The sequence below is a fragment of the Schistocerca cancellata genome, chromosome 1 (genome assembly GCF_023864275.1).
Source record: "Schistocerca cancellata isolate TAMUIC-IGC-003103 chromosome 1, iqSchCanc2.1, whole genome shotgun sequence".
In the NCBI taxonomy this organism is placed as follows: domain Eukaryota; kingdom Metazoa; phylum Arthropoda; class Insecta; order Orthoptera; family Acrididae; genus Schistocerca; species Schistocerca cancellata.
The window spans coordinates 443,109,875-443,134,557 of record NC_064626.1 but is presented as its reverse complement, the minus strand read 5'-3'; the positions used below and the strand labels follow the sequence as shown (position 1 = coordinate 443,134,557).

The 24,683-nt window shown below is 43.6% G+C and overlaps 1 protein-coding gene across 1 annotated transcript in view; it reads right to left on the bottom strand.

The window, feature by feature from the left end:
* The window catches only part of LOC126181874 (zinc finger CCCH domain-containing protein 18-like), a 98,996-nt gene extending 75,364 nt beyond the window's left edge, over window positions 1-23,632 (bottom strand). Inside the window, exon 1 of the mRNA XM_049924809.1 lies at window positions 23,033-23,632. Coding sequence (XP_049780766.1) covers window positions 23,033-23,632 — 600 coding nt within the window. The remainder of the gene's footprint in view (window positions 1-23,032) is intronic.
* Between the last annotated feature and the right edge of the window lie 1,051 nt (window positions 23,633-24,683).

Sequence of the window (24,683 nt, the reverse complement as noted above, 5' to 3'; positions counted from 1 at the left end):
GTAATAGTCGTTAGCGCGTACGACCTAGACCTGGTGGGCGCTGTGTCTTGAGTACATTCGTGTAACACACACTGGCCCCACCCCAGGCCTTAAGGTCCGTTGTGCGATGAGCTTCAAGTCTCGTTCACCTTTGATATTTCTGGAAGAGAAGCTAACCAGCGCTAGATCGTAGAATGTTGTTAGACCCGTTCTTTTGACATTCTTGCAACACAGAGGTGATGTAGTCTTCCATCAGGATAATGCTAGCCCACACAATTCCCGTGAAACTACATGCTCTACAAGACCTGCAGCAAGTTCCTGGACAGCGTGATCTCCGGACTTGTCTGTAATCGAGCACATATGGGATATCATTGGACGAGGACTCACACAGAACTTAGTGAACAAGTCGATATGTATGGCATAAGGTATTCCAAGTCAAAATTCACCATCTTTACGGTTGGATGGAAGCCATAGTGAGTGCCTGCATTACCGCCCGTGGGGGCCACACCACGAGCTAACGTGTGTGTTTCAGCATAGATGGATGCGTGGTCCCACAGGATCGCTTACACATTACAGCATTAAATCGCTCCAACAACATGTGTAAATTGTGTAGTTTCTTCTACATCTAGCTCTAAGTACATACTCCGCAAGCCACTCTACGGTGCGTGGCAGAAAGTACCCTGTACTACTACTAGTTACGTCCTTTCCTCATCTGCTCTCAAACACAGTGAAGTAAAAACGAGTCATAGTTTCTGTTATCGTCATAGTCCTTAAGCGAAGTGTACATTGCTTGCAGTACTGTCATTCTGCAATCAACTGCAAATGTCGGTTCTCTAACTTTTCCAGTAGCGTTCCTCGAAACGAATGTCGCCTTCCCTCCAAGTATTGCTATTTTCGTTCCCAAAGCGTCTCTATAATACCTGCCTGCTGTTCGGACTTACCGGTGTAAGTAGGCTCTTTAGGTTTTTATATTGGTAACGCCACGTAGCGCTCTGTATGAAAATCACCGGCTGTACTGTGTGCAGTCTGTGGCTGGTTGGCATTGTTGTAATATTCGCTATTGTAGTGTTGGGCAATTGGATGTTAACAGCGCGTAGCGTTGCGCAGTTGGAGCTGAGCCGCGAACAGTCGTGGATGTGGGGAGAGAGATGGCGGAGTTTTGAGAGCGGATGATCTGGACGTGTATCCATCAGAGACAGTAAATTTTTAAGACTGGATATCATGAACTGATATATTTATATATTGTGACGTTTGAACACTATTAAGATAAACACATTGTTTGTTCTCTATCAAAATCTTCCATTTGCTACGTATGCCTATCAGTAGTTAGCGCCTTCAGTAGTTAGAATCTTTTATTTAGCTGGCAGTATTGGCGCACGCTGTTTTGCAGTAGTTCGAGTAACCAAGATTTTTGTCAGGTAAGTGATTCATGAAAGGTATAGGTTATTGTTAGCCAGAGCCATACTTTTGTAGGGATTATTGAAAGTCAGATTGCGTTGCGCTAAAAATGTTGTGTGTCAGTTTAAGCACAGTCATTTATAATTTTTCTAAGGGGACGTTTCACCGGTAACAGATCTAGTAGCCCACCTTTGAATTCTTTCGATGTCTTTCTTTAATCCAACCTGGTGCGGATTCCAAACACTCTGCAGTACTCAAGAATGGGTTACATGGCGTCCTACATGTAGTCTCCTTTACGGATGAACCATTCTTTTCCAAAATTATTCCAATGAATCAAAGTCGACCATTCACCTTCACTACCACAATTCTCACATGCTCGTTCAATTTCATATCACTTTTCAACATTGCGCCCAGATATTTAAACGAATTGATTGTGTCAAGCGGGACACTACCAATACTGTATTCGGACATAATGAGTTTGTTTGTTCTATTCATTCACATTAACATTCGTTGTGCTGCATTTAGAGACATCTGCAATTTATCACACCAACTAGAAATTTTCTGGAAGACATCTGATCCTCCTACAATCAATCAACTTCGACTCCTGCCCGTTACTCACAGCATCATCAGCAAAGAATCTGGCAGATCATTTCTGTATACAGAAAACAACAGCGATCCTCTTACACTTTCCCGGAGCACTTATGACGACACCCTTCTCTCTTATGAAAACTCAATGTCGTCGACAACGTACTGGATTCTATTACTTAAAAAATCTTCGAGCCACTCAAAGATTTTGGACCTATTCCATACATTCGTACCTTTGTTAACAATCTGCAGTGAGGCACCGTGTCAAATGCTTTTCGGAAATCTAAAAATATAGAATCTGCCTATTGTCCTTCATCCATAGTTAGCAGTATATCATATGAGAAAAAGACAAGTTTAGTTTCGCACGAACGATGCTTTATAAAACCATCCTGATCCTTGGACGTTCGCTTTTCTGTCTCTAGGAATCATATTATATTCGAACTCAGGTAACCATGTCCAGGTGAGGCCACTCATTTATTATATCCCATACAGGTATCAAATTTAATTAGTCTCGGGTGATTTATCGGGCCATTCATGACGCGATAAGGGAGTCGAGTGTCTATGGAAGCGGAGAAGTATGCGTTCATCTCTGTTAAGTGTGAACGCGGCTTTTGTCATCTCGAAGGACGAAATTGTCCACACCATATAATGAATAAGTAGAAGAAAAAGCAATAAAGTGTTGAAACAAACTGCTCAACTCATGTTCACGGTAACCAGAAATAATGTGGCAAGCTGCGATAGGAAAACGCTCCAGCACATCACAGTACCATTCCTCCCTGAAGAACTCCCTTTACATTTTCAGGTTTACGTGCTTTGTTCGGTCGTCGGTGCCCTGACGAAATGCACCGTTATAAAAGAGGGACAACTGCTACACGTCACCTTAAGTTCATGCCTTCATTTAGGAACGTATGAGATGAAGCTTTATGTGTTGCCGAGGGAAAAGTCCTTTTGTGAGATACCCGACATCAGATGTTCATACAGCTCCTGTTGCAATGTTCGCTCGAAAATTGATTGGGACACTGACAGCAGCTCCCAGTAACTGTCGGTTTAAAAACGCAATGTCATTTGTCTTTTTACGACCACTGTTCTTAGGCATAGTTACGACTCGCACACCATCCCGTTTAGGTATGCTAAAGAGTCCGAGGTGGTACACTAATAAATTAACCAGCTTCAATTGCGATCTACTCACTGGAAGGCTTCCTTAGAATCCTCTCGTCACTTACAGGGTGGTTCACAATTAAAATTTCATTGCTTGAGAAGGCCGCCATGAAAAACGAGTGAAACATTTGTGAGGAAATGTGAAAGACAGATAACAAGTAAATACGATATTTCGATGCCTGTGTTGTTAAGAGAAACAGCCCGATATTCCTTCGAACACGCATTCATGTCCGAAGGAACAGGCACTGCTGCCATTACAGCCGTTATGAAATACACGAATTCATTTGTGAATACAACCAACCATCAGCTATATAAGGGAATGAACCCAAATTTCTCGCTTTATGCGAGCAGTCGCCCTAATCGGTTTGACTGTCCATACACGACTCAGGTTATCATGAAGTAACGACGACACATGGAAGTTTGTGTCTTGCAGTGAGTCGTACACGGATTGGCGAAGCCGTTAAGGCGACCACGAGGGTAAAGCGGGAAAGCAGGTCCCGGACTGGCACATATTTTCACTGTCGCCATTCCCTTATGTAGCTGATGGTAATCCGTAACCGCAACCGCGAGTACATTTCATATACTAAATATCGAATAAACCGTTGAAAGAAACACATTTCAATTTCCACATGAGAGGATAACATTCGTTAAATTGCGTACTATTTTTACGTTCCAGGCTGCAAACGTTGCTCGGTGTGACGACCATTTGTGTCCATGGCGCACTAGACCACACTAGAGATTGCTCTATCGCTACCCAAAACATCTCAGGTGGGATGCTGAGTACCTCCCTTGCAATGCTCATATTGAGTCTCCAGGATGTAGTAGTGTCACAATGATAAACCCTACACTTCAGGCAACCCCAGAATCAGAAATCCCATGGGTTGAAATCAGATGATCTTGGTGGACATGAAATTTGGAACGATCAGACAAGCATTCGGTTTTCTCCAAATGTATTACAGATAATCATACGATCTCCTGAGCAACGTCTCTACACTCATAAAGAGCATCAGCACAAACGATGTTGTTTTGATAAAACAGCCTTATGAGAAACGGCCTGCTCATATAGTCCAGATGCATGTTGACTGTGTGTGACGTAATGCAGACTGACGATAGTGTTCAACCATAGAGCTCCATACCAAGAGCGCTAGCTAACAGCACAATTCTGACATTGCAAAACATGCAGTGCACAGTCTGAATATCTGTAAATCAGGGTATATATGTGTATATCTGGGATCTCCTCCTGAAACCCTAAACTGTCACAGAAACAGTAGCCCTTATCAGTATCAGCACTTTGGGGTTTATAACCTCCTGGATTCTATTGATATAAGAGCAAAAATGTGTTATTCCAGTTACTGGCTTATAGGCTGCCTACATGACATGCCTGTTGTATGGGCACAGTATCAGCAGGCCTAATGAATCTCCTTTGCAGGGCCATCTACATGTCATGAGCAAGAAAGGGTTTCCCAGGCCTCATCATGTACAGTAGGCTGCCCTCAATGATTGGCATCTCGTGTTGGAGTAGTGTTGGCCTGTTTTGAACTATGAGCTTGAGTGGGGACAGAATGAGGTGCACAGTAAGGAGGGGATGGTTGGAGTGAAGAGGATGAGGGAATTGACAGAGAGAGGGGGAGAGGGGGAAATACATGAGGAAAATAGAAAGTGTAGAGGGGTGATGGGTATGCGGAAAAGAAAGAGGGGGTTGGGGATGGAAATAGAGATAGGGAGGAGATTACGATCAGAGCGAGGGGTTGGAGAAGTAGACAGAGGGTGGAGGAGGACATAGACAAGTGGAAGTGGGAGGATAAGATTGACAGACAAAAAGATGAAGTGGTGGACACAGAGAGAGGAGGAGTATGTGTTGAACACATATGCATGTAAAGCAGGTGTGTACAAATACAAATAGTTTTCTGTCAACACTGACTATAGTGGCGAAATTATAATTGTGACCACCCTGTTACTGCGCTGAATCCATACAACCGTTTGGCCATTAGTCACCACGTCACTGCCATGACTTACGTCAAGGATGGGGGGGGGGGGGGGTCATACGATTGCCTACACCCAGATCTGTCCCAAAGCGACCACTCTTTGAGTCATCAGTCTTGTGAATGGTTTGATGCGGCCCTCCACGAATTCCTCTCTTGTGCCAAACTTTTTATCTCAGAGTAGCATTTGCAACGTACGTTCTCAGTTGTTTTCTGGATATATTCCAGTTTCTGTCTTCCTCTACAGTTTTTACCCTCTTCATCTCCCTGTAGTACCATCGAGGTATTCCCTGATGTCTTAACAGATGTCCTATTGTATCGTCTTTTCTTCTTGTCAGCTGTTTATATATATTGCCTTCCTCGCCGACTTATTACCAGTTCTCTTCGCAAGGTATGCATTTTTTGCCAGTGCTAGCTTGCCTTGTATTTTCTCTTTGCTCCGTTCATCATAGGCTACCTTGCTTCCTGGGTAGCAGAATTCATTTACTTGGTCTACTTCGTCATCTCCAGTTGTGATGTTAAGATTCTCACTGTTCTCAATTCTGTTACTTTCGTCTTTCTTCAATTTAATCTTAATCCATATACTATCTCATTAGACAGTTCAGTTCATTCGACTCATCCTGTAATTCTTCTTCACTTTCAGTGAGAACTGCAATGACATTAGAGAATCTTATCAGTGATATCCTTTTACCCTGAATTTTAATCGCACTCTTTCACTTTTCTATGTTTTCTTCATTGCTTCCTCAATTCATAGATTGAAGAGTAGGGGCGCAATAAAACATCCCTGTCTCACACTCTTTTTAATGCGAGAACTTCGTTCGTCGTCTGTCGGTCTTATTGTTCCCTCTTGGTTCTTGTACACATTGTATACTATCCATCTTTCCGTATAGTTTACCCCTATTTTTCTCATAATTTCGAGTATCTTGATCCATTTTACACTGTTGAACAGATTTTCCCATGAAAGTGTCTTGATTTATCTTTACTTCTGCCTCCTTTATCAGAACTGCTTCTCTGGTGCCTTTATCTCTCCTGAAACCAAACTGGTCGTCATGTAACAGATCCTCAATTTTTTTTTCCATTCTTCTACATGTTACTCTTGTCAGCAGTTAGGATGCATGAGCTGTTAAAGTGATTGTGTGACAGTTCTCGCACTTGTCGGCTGTTGATATCTTCAGAATTATGTGGATGATGTTTTTTTCCAAAAGTCTGATGGCATATCGCTCGTCTCACACATCTACTCACCAACGTAAACGGTCATTTTGTTGCCACTGTCCCCACAGATTTTAGAAATTCCTATGGAATATTGTCCTTCCATGTGCTTTATTTGACGTTAAGTCATCCAAAGCATTCTGAAATTCTAATTCTAATTCTGAAATTCTATCTGTTTCCTGTCGATTCCTGTTTCTTTTTCCACCAGGTCAACAGACGAGTCCATCTCTTCACAGATGCTTTCAGTGTACTCTTCCTTTCTATCCTCTCTCTCCACTGCATTTAACAGTGGAACTCCCATTGCACCCTTAATGTCATCGCAATTGCTTTTAAATTCGCCGAAGGTTGTTTTGACTTTCCTGTATATTGACTCAGTCGTTCCGACGACTCTTTTTCTTTCTAACTTCTGTGATTGCCATTTTAGAAATGTCCATTCGTCTTCAACTGAACTGCCTGCAGAACTATTCGTTAGTGCTTGCATCTATACCTGAACTACTGTTGTCGGTATTGGTTTGCTGTCGATTCTGATATGACATTTTAAGAGGATGATTAATATTTTGTCTTGATTGCTTGTACGTAGACAGTAAGTCCAATGCTAAGGCTACTGCACAACAGGGGTGACGCACTGTCACTGAGAAATGTTCATAGTTTCTTGAAGATAGCCCTAAAGTTCTGCTGTGGAACTGGTAACAGATGAACGATAGGGTCCGAGTGAAATGGCGCAGAAACTGGTATCATATTCCAAAGTTGAAAGACGTGGGAAAGTATGAATAGTGTTCAAAACGTAAAGAACAAGATGCGTGGGTTGTTACGCAATGGCATTGTCCTTCTGCACTATAACCCAATACCCCAGAAGTTGCGTAAGGTAAGCTCTGCTTCGATTTCGATGTGAGGTTCGGCAACTACATTGAAAAATAGTACTACGTTTCTGTATCACTTTGAAGCGTAGTACAACATTCAATAAAATTTACTTGGCCTGCCACAGTAATGAGTAACATACGTTTTGAAGCAAATAGAGCTCCACATTGCATGGCAATAGAAAACTGAAGCAGATTATTTTTTCGAGTTATTTGTTGTTTCTAATATACAGTAATTATTCGACTGCACCGTCAAAGATGGAAATACATTACGTTTTGCATGTAATATTGGTCTACGAATTAAATGTAGATTTAATCCTCATAATGTTGAGCCAGAATGTTGTATATTTGAAAATATGAACAGGCAGTTCGCGTCAAGTGGATTATCAAATATGGAAAGAATCTGTGCATACAGTTCATTATTTCTCATAAGATACCGTAGTGCAAAATTATATACCAACAGTCAGATAGCAGTCAAATACGACATTAAAAATTGTTAATGTTCAGTTTATGTGACTGCAGATAGACTGCAGCTTCAACTGAAAATCCACGCAGTAGAAATGATATAGATACTCAGTTCCGTTACATTTGCAGCTTACATGTCTACAATTACAGCTTAATTACGAATGACAAAAATGGTGCATGTGCATATAATAAAGGAACTATAGGAAAATTATCTAGGTTAATATTTTCAGAACACAAATGCGCGTCGGCTCTAAAATACAGTCGAGTGCTTATAGCCGTTGTTAGAAATTACGTTTATTTGCTTTTACATGTAGTAAGTAAAAAGTAAAAAATAAATATGAATGTGATTTAGATTAAATAAGGCACGAATTACTGTCATCTATCGAACGATGGGTGCACAAATATATAATCTTTCTCCTAATGGTATTCGTGTATTCCACAAAAAACTCATTCAATAAGCGCACGGAAAGCGTAAGTTACGTGAATCACCGTCTGACAATCAGTCACGTGAACAGATTGTGTATCCGTTTTTCTGAAACACGCAGGGGTGTGTTTTTCGAGTCCTTTGTTGACGTTCATCCCGCTTCTGCATTATATTGATGAAGCCGGTGTTGCAGTTTCTCCGCATTTTTTGTGACGGACTACACTTCGGCTCCGTGTTCACGCAGGCGCAAAAAAAACTGGTTGTCGTCTCCAGAGTGTAGCAACAAAAAGGCAGACCATCAAAAAGTCCTAAAACAACTCGGCCGCTGAAACGTTGCTACACAAACACGACGCCGTAGACATCAAAGAAATATCCAACACGACGATGTGTGGTGCGTCGATAGAGGAGAGGAAGGAAAGACGGAAGGAAACATTGCATCAGATTGACGATTCTGAGAAAGCTTTTGGCGTGCCTTGCTTTTTACAGCACGACACGGCCAGAAACCTTTTACTGCAAAACGAATAAAGTCTGCCTTCTAGTACTGTGCACTGATTATAATTCTTTTTTGTTTGTGATAGAAATATCTCTTTATACTGACAATATCTATAGTTCGTTATGGTGTATCAGTGTGATTCATATTGCTAACACCGCTCTTAAAGATATCCAAATTTAGAACACACGCTTAAGAAATTAGCTGCTACCAAAAAATACTTAAACTCATGACTAAATAAAGTGTCACAAGATGCCCCTTTGTTTTGAATTTTGGTCTCATTTTAAAATCGATAAGGAAGAAATAGCAACATATACCTTTAATTGCTATATGGTAGAGTGAAGCCACCGTTTCACAGGCGTATCTTTCTTCTTGTTAAATTTTTTCTAAAAAATATGTTATTTTCTATTGGAATACCGTGTATTTTAGACATACTTTCTTTGACTTCGTCGTTTCTTTACTCGCGTAACGTTTCGAGTGTAATACATTTCGTTGAAACGTATTCTTTTGGGTCTCTGGACATTCCAGCATTAGTATACAGCCAACCGGTTGCAAATTAATGGATTGTACATTTATCTAGGCTTAGAGACCTACTAATGGTGTCTTCATCACAATGAAATTTTGACAAACCGTAAAATTGCATTGTGAAAAAGCAATGGTCCGATTTTAGAGCAACTATCCTCAGGTCTCTAAAATAGGGCTATTCCTTTTGTGCAATGTAGTTTTACCGTTTATTAAAATTTCGTTCTGATGAAGACACCATTAGTAAGTGTCTAAGCCTAGATTAATGTACCAAAGAGTAATTTGCAGCAGGATAGCTGAATAAGCCTAATGTTGAAGCTAGCATACGGTTGCCGAATAACGGCCATGTTTAAAACTAAGACTTTTGGATATTTGTTAGAGTTACATTTTTTGTGAATATCCTGCAACCTCTAGACCATTTGGCTGCTAGACACATCTGCTTCCATAAATTGCTATACTCCTCAAACAGCTGTAAAGTACTTGGCAGAGCGTACTTCCCACTTATCAAGGTTTCTTCCTATTTCGTTTTCGTACGGAGCGCTGGGATAATGATTGTTTAGACGTCTTTGTGCGTGCTGTTATTAGTCTAATGTTATCTCAAAGGCCCTCTAGGAGCAATAAGTAGGGGGTCACAGTATACTCCTAGATTACTCATTTAAAACTAGTTCTTGAAATGTAGCCTTTCATGGAACAGTTTGGTCTAAACAGTTTATGTTTTGCAGCATCTCCTTGACGCTGTATTAAAACACCTAACTGAATTCAGTCCCTACTTTTATTTTCTGATATATCTGCTATACCTTGTGATAAGTTACTACATCATCTTTGATGTTGTCAATACTGAGGGTTCTTTACCTTCCTCTAGACAAATACTGCCTTCTCTTTTAAAATGCTTGTATTACATACATTCATATGGCCAATCGTTCATTCATACGCGCTACAAGAACACTAAAAGAACTTATGGTTGAATTTAATCACATGGCAATTTAGATAAAAACACGCAAGAACAGTGAACCAAAGTTATTGTGTCTGTAGTTAATGTCACATGTAGGATATGTTATTCTTTTCATTTTCCACTACTAGGAGTACAGATGGCTATTCGAGTTCCTGCCCATTAAAGGGTTCTCTTCAGCCAAATATCAGACAAACTGACAGTCTGGCAGATGGGGGTTCTAAACTGGGAATAAGTGGGGGAAGCCTACCTGTTCCGGCATACGCGTTACAACCAAGGGGAACCTCTCGAATATTCTCGTCGGAACCGGGAAATGGGAAAAATAATAATTTATTTTTTAGGACGTCACCCTTCGTTGAGGACGATGATGCAGCCAAAGAATAAATCTTTTTGTGGATGTAAGGCAATTATACGTTATATATAATTGTACGTACACATATCAAAAAAGATTTGCATCATTCCGCTTCCGAGAACTCCTGGAGATAGACGTTGACTGTGGATATTGTATTACAGACAACGTCCCTCTGACTGTTCAGACACATCACTAAACCCGCCCACAGATGTAAGCAACCATGCATGAGCAGCGTCTACTACACAGAATAGACCGACAGCCGATCAGTTCCAGTCATTCCACCAGCAAGTAGGTACACGACTCCTGTTGTATTTATTTCAACCATGCCTAGACGATCAATACCGCGGTTAGATCGCGTCTGTACTGGTTCTTTGTACCAGAAAGGGCTCCCAACAAGGTAAGTGTCCAGGCGTCTCGAAGAGAACCAAAGCGATGTTGTTCGGACATGGAGGAAATAGAGAGAGACAGGAACCGTCGATGACATGCCTCGCTCAGGCCGCCCAAGGGCTGCTACTGCAGTGGATGACCGCTGCCTACGGGTTATGGCGCGGAGGAACCCTGACAGCAACGCCAACATGTTGAATAATGGTTTTTGTGCAGCCAAGGACGTCGTGTACGACTCAAACAGTGCGCAATAGGCTGCATGGTGATCAACTTCACTCCCAACGTCGATGGCGATGTCCATCTTTGCCATCTTTGCAACTACGACACCATGCAGCGCGGTACAGATGGGTCCAACAACATGCCGAATTGACTGCTCAGGACTGGCATCATGTTCTCTTCACCGATGAGTGTCGCATATGCCTTCAACCAGACAATCGTCAGAGACGTGTTTGGAGGCAACCCGGTCAGGCTGAAGCCCTTAGACACACTGTGCAACGAGTGCAGCAAGATGGAGGTTCCTGCTGTTTTGGGGGGCATCGCGTGAGGCCGACGAACGCCGCTGGTGGTCATGGAAGGCGCCGTAACGGCTGTATGATACATGAATGCCATCCAACGACCGATAGTGGAACCTTTTCGGCAGCATATCGGCGTGGCTTTCGTTTTCATGGCCGACAATTCGTGCCCCCATCGTGCACATTCTGCGAATAACTTCCTTCAGGATAGCTACATCGCTCGACTAGATTGTGGAGCATGTTCTCCAGACATGAACCCTATCGAACATGCCTGGGATGGATTTAAAAAAGCTGTCCACGGACGACGTGACCCACCAACCACTCCGAGGGATCTATGCCGATTCGCCGTTGAGGAGTGGGACAATCTGGACTAACAGTTCTTTCATGAATTTGTGGATAGTATGCCACGACGAATACAGGCATGTATCAATGCAAGAGGAGGTGCTACTGGGTATCAGAGGTACCGTTGTGTACAGTAATCTGGATCACCGCCTCTGAAGCTCCCGCTGTATGATGGTACAACATGCAATGTGTGGTTTTCATGAGCAATAAAAAGGGCGGAAATGATGTTAATGTTGATTCCAATTTTGTGTACAGGCTCTGTAAGTCTCGGAATCGAAGTGATGCAAAACTATTTTAAATGTGTATATATGTCGCTGAATGGAGTGACTGTGTGTCTCTTAATGAAGCCCTAGTATTCGCTTATTATTATAGCTTTGTTTACTTGACGTCGTTGTACTGTAATGCGTTGTTGTTGTGTAGCGGCTCATAATGGCTCTAAGCACTATGGGACTTAACATCTGAGGTCATCAGTCCCCTTGACTTAGAACTATTAAACCTAACTAACCTAAGGACATCACACACATCCATGCCCGAGGAAGGATTCGAACCGGCGACCCCAGCAAAAGCGCGGTTCCGGGCTGAAACACCTAGAACCGCTCGGTCTTAGCGGTCGGCTGTAGCGAAACCAGACGCTCTACGTCCATTCATCCGGTCGGTAGCTCACAGACTGCAGTCGTTGTATACTGTGCGATAACGTACTCGAGGGGTGAATACGCGGATTTTTAGATCATACATTCAGAACTGTGGACAAGCGTTTAAGAGAATGTGGCATTCGTCGTGCGCATCGAATAAGTTGCCCTCAACTGGGTGGAGTGGGTGCTCATATATACCCTCCATACAAGTGCCACCGCGAGGGTTCCTCAACCAACTGTATGGTGCCACCTCCGACACAGCAGTTTTACCCATTTCGACTGCAAAAGGTACAGGAGCTGGCACCTGCACACTACCCCGACTTCAGAATTGGTCAATGATTAAGCGACAGCCATGCACCTGATCCAATGTTCTGTCATCGTGTACCTTTTACGTATGAGAACTCCTGTTTATCCGAGCGGATGTCGTGAATGATCGTAACATCCAAGTGTTGGCGTATGAGAAACCTCGCATAACTACAGCGCGACGATATCAACGTCGTTTTCGAAGTGTTCATCTGGTGTGATTATAGTGGTCAATCAGTTACTCGGACCGCCTGACTGGTAGAGTGAATCGACAGTTTTTGGAACATGAACTAGCTGGTCTGCTTCATGATGTCCCACTATCTACGTCAACAAACTTACGGTTTACGCACGAGGGTGACCCCGCACATATCACTGAGGAGGCAAGAGAATATCTGAATTTTGCTTATCCCGATAAATGAGTAGGTCGCGCAGGACCAGTTCTCTGGCCTGAAAGATCTCTGGATTTGTAACACCCCCACCCCCTTCCTGGACATCTGCTTTTGTAGCTATCTCAGTGAGCTCGTGTATGGTGTAGCAACTGAGAATGTAGCACAACTACAGTAGTGAGTTGAGAATGGCGGTGCAACTGCGCAGAACGAGATGAACAGAGTGACAAGATGTCGAGCACGTCACTATCATCGTCTGGATAGAAATAATTTTGTACATGTCTTGGGGTAAATGTGCAGCATGTAGTTGTGCTGAATTTCGGGTCTCTGGATGTCGTTCGTTTCTGAGAAGTACTAATTTCCTACTGTTGGTGTTGTGCGTGTGATAGGACTACCTACTCTACGTCATTACTCCGAAATAAATCAATTTCAGACTAAAACTCACTTAACATTTTACTCTTGTTTTGCTGCCTACATTTCACCTGGGAAGTAGATACAGTTACTTTTGTATCATCCTGCACTGTAGATCAACAAAAAAGTTTGGCTGGGAGACAGGTTACCATTCTTATGGTATCGTACTAAACGTTTTGCTAAAAATTTCCAATAGTTTCCATCGTTATGGACTGTCTTTACTATATTAAATTTCCTTCAGCAGAAAGCTAGCTCTGAAACCCTGATTTATTCATTAGTGACTCCCGCTAAAATGGTTAACGGCAGTGATTTTTTTTCTTAATGCATGATGAATCTGCTGTTATATTGCTGTTTCGGACAGCGATGTATCCTCATACCCTGCTGACGTCAGTCCATCTGCGCTGCTGCAAGCTACGTGATCTGTGTTCTTCTACTGTAGTAGATGAATGTCGATAGCTGCTAAAAGTGGCGGCCCTCGGCGACCATTTTGCATAAATTTCATTGAAAATGATTACCTCCAAACATCTTACTTCTGGATGGCATCAGAGTTATAATAATAGTTGTAGGTAGTGCCTAGGAAACTGCTGGATGGAATTTGTGGGATGTTTCACGATAAACACAATGTTGTGTTGATGAAGAGTACATGCCCACTTGAATTTATTTGTATTGAGAATGTGCACATTTAAAGCCTTGGGACAGGTCCTCATAAATTATCTGATATTTGTAATTACGTTTCCGCTTAGAATGTTCACGCAATATAATAATTAGGTGTATATACACTTTGTTTGTTAGCCACAATCCGTTAATATGTTCAACTGCTTTTGCAGCGAGATAATTAACTTCTGATGCTAACAGTTTCTTCACGCTTCTCTCGCTGGTTCATCTAAATACAAGGTCCATCAGTTATGAAACTTCTCAAATTTTTGCGTAGACATTATCCACCATTGAACTTTTCTAGAAGCCTTCTCTTTTTCTTTCTGGCCCGCATATCTTCATAAAGAAAACTCAACTCTTCCGATCTCGTTCCTCTAGTTGAATTTCTATAATAGGTACATCCACCATCCTCGTGTGCAATTAGTAACCACAGCTTCATGTGCATTCGTCAAACAGATCTAAGGCACCACAATTACTCATCGAGACCGCAAAAATTTACAACATGTGGCAGTTACTCTGAAAGCTAACTTCACAGTTTAATATATAGATCGAAACTTCAATTAATCCTCTTTTTACCAACACAGTCCAGAGTACTACTCACCCAGGTTCTCACTTTACTTCCTTTAATAAAAACCGCCATCTCTAGCGTACTTCTATTTCCAACCCAAATCTCCACTCTCAATTACCTTTCTTCTCCTACTTCGTTGAAGCCACATATTACATTTAATACTAACTGGACATAGCACTTGAATCGATTAACAATAAATATTTACATCTTACATGTTTTCATAGTAAGAACATTTTTACAAAAACTACTTTTACACAACATAATATACCCATAAACATGTCAACGAGCAGAAATACGTCAATACTAACTGAACATAGCACTTGTATCGATTAACAACATATATTTACATCGTATATGTTTTCATAGTAAGAACATTTTTACAAAAACTACTTTTACATAACATAATATACCCCTAAACATGTCAATGAATAGAAATGCGTGAAGAAATAAGAAAAAGAATTTGCTCCTGATACAAAAATGTATGCTGATAAATAAGTGTGAAAACGTAGCAAGAAAACATAGCTGAAAATGCACGTAGGTTTATTAGGGCTATAGTGTACGATAGATAACTGTCATCTGCGTGAATGTCTGAGGCTACTATGAGGATTGTCTGCCATATCATTTATATACAAAAAAGAACAGTAAGGGTCTCAAAACACTTTCCTGGGGCAGGGGTGAGATTACTTCTACATCTGTCAATGACTCTTCATTCGGGATGACATGGTGCATCTTCCTTACAAAGAAATCCTAAATCCAGTCACAAATTGTGACTGGATTTAGGATACGCACTTTATATAATAAGCACTCGTTTAGTACTAAATTCTGTTCGGAAATATTACACGTACCTGGTGTCAAAGATACTGGACGGTAGTTTTGTGGATCACTTCTGTTACCCTTCTTGCGGACCCATGTGACCTTAATTTTCTTCTAACTGTTGTTTTTGTTGTGGTTTTCAGTCCTGAGACTGGTTTGATGCAGCTCTCCATGCTACTCTATCCTGTGCAAGCTTCTTCATTTCACATTACTTACTGCAACCTACATCTTTCTGAATCTGATTAGTGTATTCACCTCTTGGTCTCCCTCTACGATTTTTACCCTCCACGCTGCCCTCCAATGCTAAATTTGTGATCCCTTGATGCCTCAGAACATGTCCCACTAACCGGTCCCTTCTTCTTGTTAAGTTGTGCCACAAACTCCTCTTCTCCCCAGTTCTATTCAATACCTCCTCATTAGTTGTGTGATCTACCCATCTAATCTTCAGCATCATCCTGTACCACCACATTTCGAAAGCTTCTATTCTCTTTTTTTCTAAACTTTTTATGGGCCACGTTTCACTTCCATACATGGCTACACTCCATACAAATACTTTCAGAAACGACTTCCTGACACTTAAATCTATACTCGATGTTAACAAATTTCTCTTCTTCACAGACGTTTTCCTTGCCATTGCCAGTCTACATTTTATATCCTCTCTACTTTGACAATCATCAGTTATTTTGCTCCCAAAATACCAAAACTCCTTTACTACTTTAAGTGTCTCATTTCCTTATCTAATTCCCTCAGCATCACCCGACTTAATTCGACTACATTCCATTATCCCGGTTTTGCTTTTGTTGATGTTCATCTTATATCCTCGTTACAAGACACCGTCCATTCCGTTCAACTGCTCTTACAAGTCCATTGCTGTCTCTGACAGAATTACAATGTCATCGGCGAACCTTAAAGTTTTTATTTCTTCTCCATGGATTTTAATTCCTACTCTGAATTTTTCTTTTGTTTCCTTTACTGCTTGCTCAATATACAGATTGAATAAACTCGGGGATAGGCTACAACCCTGTCTCACTCCCTTCCCAACCACTGCTTCCCTTTCATGCCCCTCGACTCTTATAACTGCCTACTGGTTTCTGTACACGTTGTAAATAGCCTTTCGCTCCCTGTATTTTACCCCTGACACCTTTAGAATTTGAAAGAGAGTAATCCAGTCAACATTGTCAAAAGATTTCTCTAAGTCTACAAATGCTATAAAAGTAGGTGTGCCTTTCATTAATCTTTCTTCTAAGATAAGTCGTAAGGTCAGTATTGCCTCACGTGTTCCAACATTTCTACAGAATCCAAACTGATCTTCGCTTAGGTCGGCGTCTACCACTTTTTCCATTCGTCTGTAAAGAATTCGTGTTAGTATTTTGCAGCCGTGAATTATTAAACCGATAGTTCGGTAATTTTCACATCTGTCAACACCTGCTTTCTTTGGGATTGGAATTATTATATTCTTCTTAATGTCTGAGGGTATTTCGCCTGCCTCATATATCTTGCTCTCCAGATGGTAGAGTTTTGTCAGGACTGGCTGTCTCAAGGCCGTCAGTAGTTCTAATCGAATGTTGTCTACTGCCGGGACCCATTCTTCTTCTATTGTATTTATTTCCCCCATTCCTGTCAATTGTTCCCTTATGCTCTCCCTGAAACTCTGTACAGCCTCTGGTTTAGTCAGTTTATCCAGGTCCCATCTCCTTAAATTCCCACCTTTTCGCAGTTTCTTCAGTTCTAATCTACAGGTCATAACCAATAAATTGTGGTCGAGTCCACAACTGCCCCTGGAAATGTCTTACAACTTAAAAACTGGTTCTTAAATCTCTGTCTTACCGTTATATAATCTACCTCATACCTTCTAGTATCTCCAGGATTCTTCCATGTATACAACCTTGTTTTATGATTCTTGAACCAAGTGTTAGCTATGATTGAGTTATGCTTTGTGCAAAATGCTACCAGACGGCTTCCTCTTTCATTTCTTACCCCCAATTCATATTCAACTACTATGTTTCCTTCTCTCCCTTTTCCTACTCTCGAATTCCAGTTACCCAGGACTATTAAATTTTCGTCTCCCTTCACTACCTGAATAATTTCTTTTATCTCATCATACATTTCATCAATTTCATCATCATCTACAGAGCTGGTTCTAACTAGGATACACAATTTTTTCTTTGAGCTATCTATGATCTATTTTAGTTGAATGAGGGGCTCAATCAGCCGAGCATTCTGTACAGAATGCCGTAGGGGCCCCCTTGGACTCTGGAACATTATTCATTTTCAGGTTTTGACATGTTTCTCGATGCTACTGACAAAAGGAAAGCCTGATTATGAAGCCTATTTCATCAGGAACCTGAGCATTCATGATCATTTGTAATTATAAAACCAAGATCAGCTGAAGATGAGTTTGTCAGATGATATTACATGAACACTCCCTCTGGTTGGGACCACTTGGAGGTGTTCTGAGCAATTTTTACTAGAGTTGTATTACACTCTCCATACTGTAAAGAGACTAAATAGGATTGTGACAGTCTTACGACCTGGACAAGGAGATAGGTGTTGGATAAATATATTGAAACGCCGAAAACACAGTACATTATCATGCCTAATGCTGCTTTCAAAAATATCTTCCAGTTGCCTCTTCTTCTTTCAGTGCCTATCCGGTTCGGATGTTGGTGATCATGATGGCTGTTCTTCTCTTGTTGGTAGCAACACAGAACAGTTCTGTTGAAGATATGATGAACCAGCATCTAAAGTTGATAAACCAATATATTCGCCATCTTAAGGACTTATTTGGCTGTTGATTTTCCCTTGAAGCATTTTTTGTAGAACATCATTTCCATCTGTGTTCTGTAAGATAAATCCTGGATATTGCAACGTTCGGCACTTCACTATCTTGATTAATTTAGGTGTAGTGTTCATTCTTCTCAAAACATCTTCGTTTGTTACTCTCTGGATCCGAGGTATTCTGTAAAGCCATATTTCAAAGGCCTCCAGTTTCTTCTACATGTTTTTATTTAAGATCCCTGTCACTATCCCATATAGGAGGAGAGAATATGCGTAGCTGTGCAAAAGTCTAATTTTTGTCCTTAACATTAAATTACGGCTTTTGAAAACAGCACTCATTTCCTGAAACACTATTCTAGCTTTCCCAATGCGAATCTTGATTGCTTTTCATATATTATGGTTCGAAGGTATGTATATTGTTTTACCCTTTCTATAGTTCTTTGGTTTATGATTAAGTTGACTCCTGTAATATTTTCCTTACTTAAGACCACGAGTTTTGCGTTTGTGGTATTTATTTCAAGCCCATACTGACCGCTAACTGTTACAATAACTCTATTCATTAATGATTATAATGCTTCGATAGTGTTACCAAATACAAATGTATCATCAGCATATCGAATGTTGAAACTTCCTGGCAGATTAAAACTGTGGACCCGACCGAGACTCGAACTCGGGACCTTCGCCTTTCGCGGGCAAGTGCTCTACCATATTTTTTTTTTTTTTGCACTGATCACTTTTTTTTTTAATAGGGGGGGGGGGGGGGAGATGGATCAGGTAGTGGGTTGGCGGAGGCAAGGTGGGTAGGGGTCGCGACCCGAGGCCTGGCCACGATGTCTCCTCCCTCCCATCCTGGGGATATGTGGTACAAAGGATGCAGTTGGTGTATTATTGTGATTTTTTTTATAGTTTATTTATTCATTTATTTATTTTTAATTTTTATTTTTTGTATTTTTTTGTATTTTTTTGTATTTTTTTAACAGTAAGGAACTGAAAACTAGTAAGTGCACTCGTTGGGTCGAGTTGGTGACGCACATAACTAAAACCATGCTAATAGTTGTAGAAAAAGGCATAAAGAAAGAGAGCAAAGTGCGGGGCGAAGGAAACCATGAAGCAAAACTGAAGGGTGGAATCCTTACCACCATTAACCAGTGCTACATCTTGCACTGGATGGGAAAACAAAAATTGCGAAGACCTTTTCGCACCGGGGACAAAAAGAGGAAATGGGGCAAATACTGCTACAGAGTGTGAGGGTTCACAACGAAACTCTCCATCTGCTGTATCATCCAGGTATGTCTTCTCGTAATGATGAAAGTAGATCCCACGTTGTACCGTGTACTGTTCTATCATCGTCTTGTAATCTTAGCTTCTCTTACCCGTGATGTTCCAGCTACGTGGAGGGTCGTGGAACGCACTCCACAAAAAATTGGAAAAATATTGTCGATACTTTGGGTTACGGAGGATCTTGCAATGTCGTTCCTGCAAATAGTTCCAAAAGTCTAAAGTGTCCTTAGTGCCGTCTTGAAACAAATAATGCACTGCATGTCCACGAAGCCACGTCATTGCATTAGTTTTAGTGCGTGGGTAATACATCTCATCCGGGAATAGGATAGTCTTGGGGTCGATATGATTCGGCGTTACCCGAAGGAAGTATGCTGACATTTGCCTCACTAAGTTCCACACTGCCGTAGACTCGCCACAGCTAAGACGGTGTTCATCGTTGTCTTGAACGCCGCAGCTCGTGCACGTGGGTGAGTCGACCATGTGGATCGCATGTAGCCTTGATCTGGTCACCTGCTTACCGTTGACAGTGATATACCACATCGCCGTGACGTCAGTGTCCAGTGTTACGTGGTGAATTGTCCTCCACACTACTCGCCAGTTGACGTTCGGGTGCTTCCTCTCCACGACGTTATCGGGTCGTCCACGTTGCAGGACCCTATAAACCACCTTTGCCGTCGCCAGGTGAGTCGCTGGTAAGGCAGGTCGAACGTAACTGAGTTCGAGGTAAAAGACACCGATGTAGAAGAGCGAGGAGGGGACATTGTGTATCGGCACAGGCGGCAACAGGGAGGGCGGCGCTAGTTCTTCTATTAACATACTGGACAAACTGTCCGGACGGCGGTGCCATAGTTTGACTAATGTGCTCACAAATAGGGCGACCGCTCTGTCATGAACGTGATAAAGGCCAAGCCCTCCCCGATCCGGGGGAAGGGTGAGAGTCTCATGTTTGATCTTGAAAAGCATTCCTGAACTCACGAAGGACCCAAAAGCCGCAAGTATACGGCGAGCTAACATCACCGGTATAGGTAATATCTGGGCGATGTGCGGAATGCGTGACGCTAAATGTGTGTTAACATACTGGGTCCTTTGGACGATGTCCAGGGCTCGTAGGCGGTTGTTGGCAATTCCAGTCCGAACATTTCGTAAAAGCCGTCGACAGTTGTGAGCAGCGGTCCGTTGTATATCGTCTGTAAAATCAATGCCGAGACATTTCAAACTATCTCTGAGCTGTAAAGGGGTGACACTGTACTCAGACAATCCGGCCCGATGTTCATCGCCACCGATTTTGCGACGTTGATACGACTACCAGTGGCCATGCCATATTTCTCTATCCAATTCAGTGCGCTAGCTGTGTCGTCACCGTTGCGGATGACAATCACCAGGTCGTCAGCGTACGCTTTACATCGGAAAGTGTGGCCTCGTAACGTCATACCCGTTAGTCGTTGGCGCAGGCCGCAGAGGAGAGGTTCCATGGCCACAGCGTAAAGTAAAGTGGAGAGAGGGCAGCCTTGGCGTATCGATCGAGAAATGGTGAGGGGCTGCGAAGGTCGGCCGTTGACTATCACCTTGGATGTCGCGCCACGGAGTAGTCGCATGACGACAGTGACGAATGGCTGTGGGTATCGCATATGTTGGAGGACCGCTTCCAAATAGTCGTGGTCCACTCGGTGGAAAGCTTGACTAAAATCGATTGCCGCCAGTGCACCCTTCAGACGACATGCCCTCGCCAGTGAGATCAAGTCACGATATTCACTGAGTGCTGTTTGAATATTATTGTCGCCTCCTAATGACGTTTGATCGGGTGAGATAACATTTCGTAAGGTCTGGCGTATCCGCGCCGCCAACAGTCGAGAAAAGATCTTAAAGTCGCAGTTCAATAGCGTCAACGGGCGGTAGTCCTGCAGTCGTGAGCCACCGGACGGTTTGTGAATAGGAATGATCATCCCTTCCACAAAGGCCGCAGGGAGCGGCACGTCCGGGGATAGTAGTTCGCGACAGATGTCCGTCCATCGGGAGGCTAATAAATATTGAAAAGTCCGGTAAAATTCCAAGGGGAGGGCATCAGGACCCGGTGACTTGTTGACAGCTCCTTTTCTAATGGCGTCGATCACTTCTTCTTCTGTAATTTCGTCCATCAAGGGCTCTTCCATTGCTGGGGTGACGGTGCCGTAAATCGTCTGAGAGACGTCCTCCAATGCTGTCGGATCAGGGGTCTGAGCGGAATAGAGGTGGGAATAATGATTGTAGAACGCTGTGTTTATGTCTTGTTGCGTGGTGAGGCGACGACCGTCCTCCGTGTCGATGAAGCGTATCAGCGCTCGTTGGCGTCGTTTACGTTCACGAAGCACGTGGAACATTGACGGGCGTTCGCTTGGTATCCGATCCTGCGTCCTCGAGCGGATGACTACCCCCTCTAGGTGGCGTCGCATATGAGCGAGGATCTGAGCCTTAGCACGGTGGACCGCCGTTTGTCGTTCCGGAGACGGCGCCATAGCATCGCAGTCGCGCAGGACCCGGAAGTAAAAGTCGAGTGTATGTCTTCGCCAAGTAGCGTGGTCGCGACCGTAGGTTATCAACGTTCGCCTCAGTGCCGGTTTGGCGCAGTCCAACCACCAGCGGATCGATGTGGGAAATGCACGGAGGCGATTTTCACACGAATGCCACGTATCCTCAACGGCTTGGCGGCGATCCGGGTACGACAGGTGAGCGATGTTTAATTTCCACGGGCTGCGGCTTCTCCACACTTGTTGCCGCCGCAGGGTGACGGCACAAATGTAAGCTGTGTGGTCCGAGAATGCTGCAGGCCACAGTTCCGCATCCTGTGTTCCAGCGGCGAGAGAGCGTGAGACATAAATCCGATCGATACGACTGGAAGAGTGACTCGTGAAGTGCGTGAATCCCGGTCGGTGGCCGTGAAGATGTTCCCAAGTGTCCACCATCTGCAGGTCTCGAATTAGCGTCTCGAATTCCGGGCACGGATTATGTCGTGGGAGTTGGTCTCTGGACGCCAGTACGCAATTGTAGTCACCTCGAAACACCAGATGGTCGTGGCGGCCTTGGAAGGGCGGAGCGACGTCTTCCGCAAAGAATCGTGAACGTTCGCGACGTTTGTCCGTCCCGGAAGGTGCGTAGATGTTGATAATGCGGACACCCAATACTGTGAGTGCCATTCCTCTTGCCCCAGGTAGAAACAGGATATCGTCCGCCACTATCCCTTCCCGAAGAAGTACAGCGACACCACTGCCTGTTGGGGAAGCTGGAGAGACGCAAGCATCGTAACCGTACATGCCTGAGAAGTCGTCGACGTACACTTCCTGAAGAAGGGCTATGTCGATGGAAGCAGAGTTCAACATATCCTGAAGCAAGGATAACTTAGCGCGCGTCCGTATAGTGTTGATGTTTATAGTTGCAACGCGATAAGTTTTAGGTCTATCCATAGCATCCGTGTTGGCCATCAATACCCTTGTAAGGCTGTCTCGTCACTGTAACTGATGGCGGGAAAGGATCAACATTGGTGGGGTAAAGTTCCCCCCGTGTCGTCCGACACGATGGGCAAGGAGTGTTCCTCACAGTCGTCCGCCCAGTCGCCATGAAATACCATCGGCTGTTGGTGGCAGTTAGTGGCTGCTGCGGCACTCGGCGCTGAATCCATCGGCTCTTCTGGCTGGGAATCGGCAGCGGCTGTCTGCTTGTGATCCTGCTGTTCTGTGGGGTCGGAGGGGCTGAAGCCGTCACCACGGCGATCTGTTGAGTTTGATGTTACAGCGGCCTCTGTAGCGCCGGTACCGTCGTCGGAATTTCCGCAGTCCATGTCAGACGATCGCTGCAAACAATCGTCCGATGGAGCACGCCGCCGTCTCTTGTGTTTTCGCGTGGAACGCTGTTTACGGACGTGTGTTTCAGTATCTGAATGTGGGTGAATTTCTTCAGCTGCTCCGGTGTCTGGAAGAAAAGCCGCTGTCGGCACAACCCGTGGGTCAATGTCCATCCTAGCATCCACGCCTTCTTGCAAGGTCGGTCGGTGATTATCTTCAGGTGGGGGCGCCGTTGTAGAGGCCGGATCCTGTACTGCAGAAGCCATCATGGTCTCGCTATCGGGGGCGGCTATCGGACTAACGTGGGCAGCATCAGAAAGGGTTGCTGCCCGTGTAACTTCGGCGTAATTGAGAGGAAGGGTCGTCACCGTAGAAGGAGTCATAGATTCACCTGTCGGGATTTGAGTAAGCCGTCGTCGGAGACAATCCGACCGGACGTGCCCTTCTTGGCCACAACCAGAGCAAGTGCGTGGCTGACCGTCATACATAATGCTCGCCCTACATCCGCCGATGACAAGATATGACGGAACATGTTTGGTCAGTTCAATTTTTATCTGTCGCACCCCGTTAAGAACGGGGTACGTTGTAAAGGTGGTCCATTTTTCGGCCATATGGCTGATCACTCTACCGTAGGGCTGGAAAGCCGCGGTGACTACGTCCGGTGGTACTTCGAAAGGGAATTCGAAGACGCGTATCGTACGGAGGCCAAGCCCCGCGTGATCGATAGAGACCGCCCCAATATGGCCATCAGAATGTTTGAATTTAAGATCGTTTGCATGTGCGCGCACGATTCTGTTGCACACCTCGTCACTTACTAGCTTGACGTAGACAACACTGCTCGTGATAGAGAGATGGATACCAATTATGTCTCACGGTTCAATTTTAACGTCGTCACGTAGAAAACGTTCCACTTCAGAAGCTCGGGGTCGTGCATGATCGGGTTGAAAACCGATCTTGATGGTGGTTTGTCTGTATGAATGTGCCATGTTGCGTCGGTAGTGATGGACTCTAAACTAGCGACAACGCAGTAGTAAACAACTACGGGCACTCGCGACCGCGCGGACGGGACGTAAACAAGACGTCCTCGCCGCAGCGCTGCGGAAAGCAGACTGCCCATCTGAGCTACCGAAGCACGGCTCACCCCCGGTACTCACAGCTTTACTTCTGCCAGTAATCTTATTCCATTTATCACAATTCCTTCTTCTACTTCTTCCAGGGATTCTCGGAATTTGACTTCTGTGTACGTACTAAATGATATGGGTAACGAGATACGCCCCTGTCTTACTCCCCTGAGAATTTTGACTCCTGCTGTGTATTCCCCATCAGTACACAACACCGCTGTTTGTTTTCAGGACAGGTTCCTGATGATTCGCAGATCTCTTTCCTCCATTCCAATATTTCTCAAAAATCTCCACAAATTTTTCGTGTTTTACT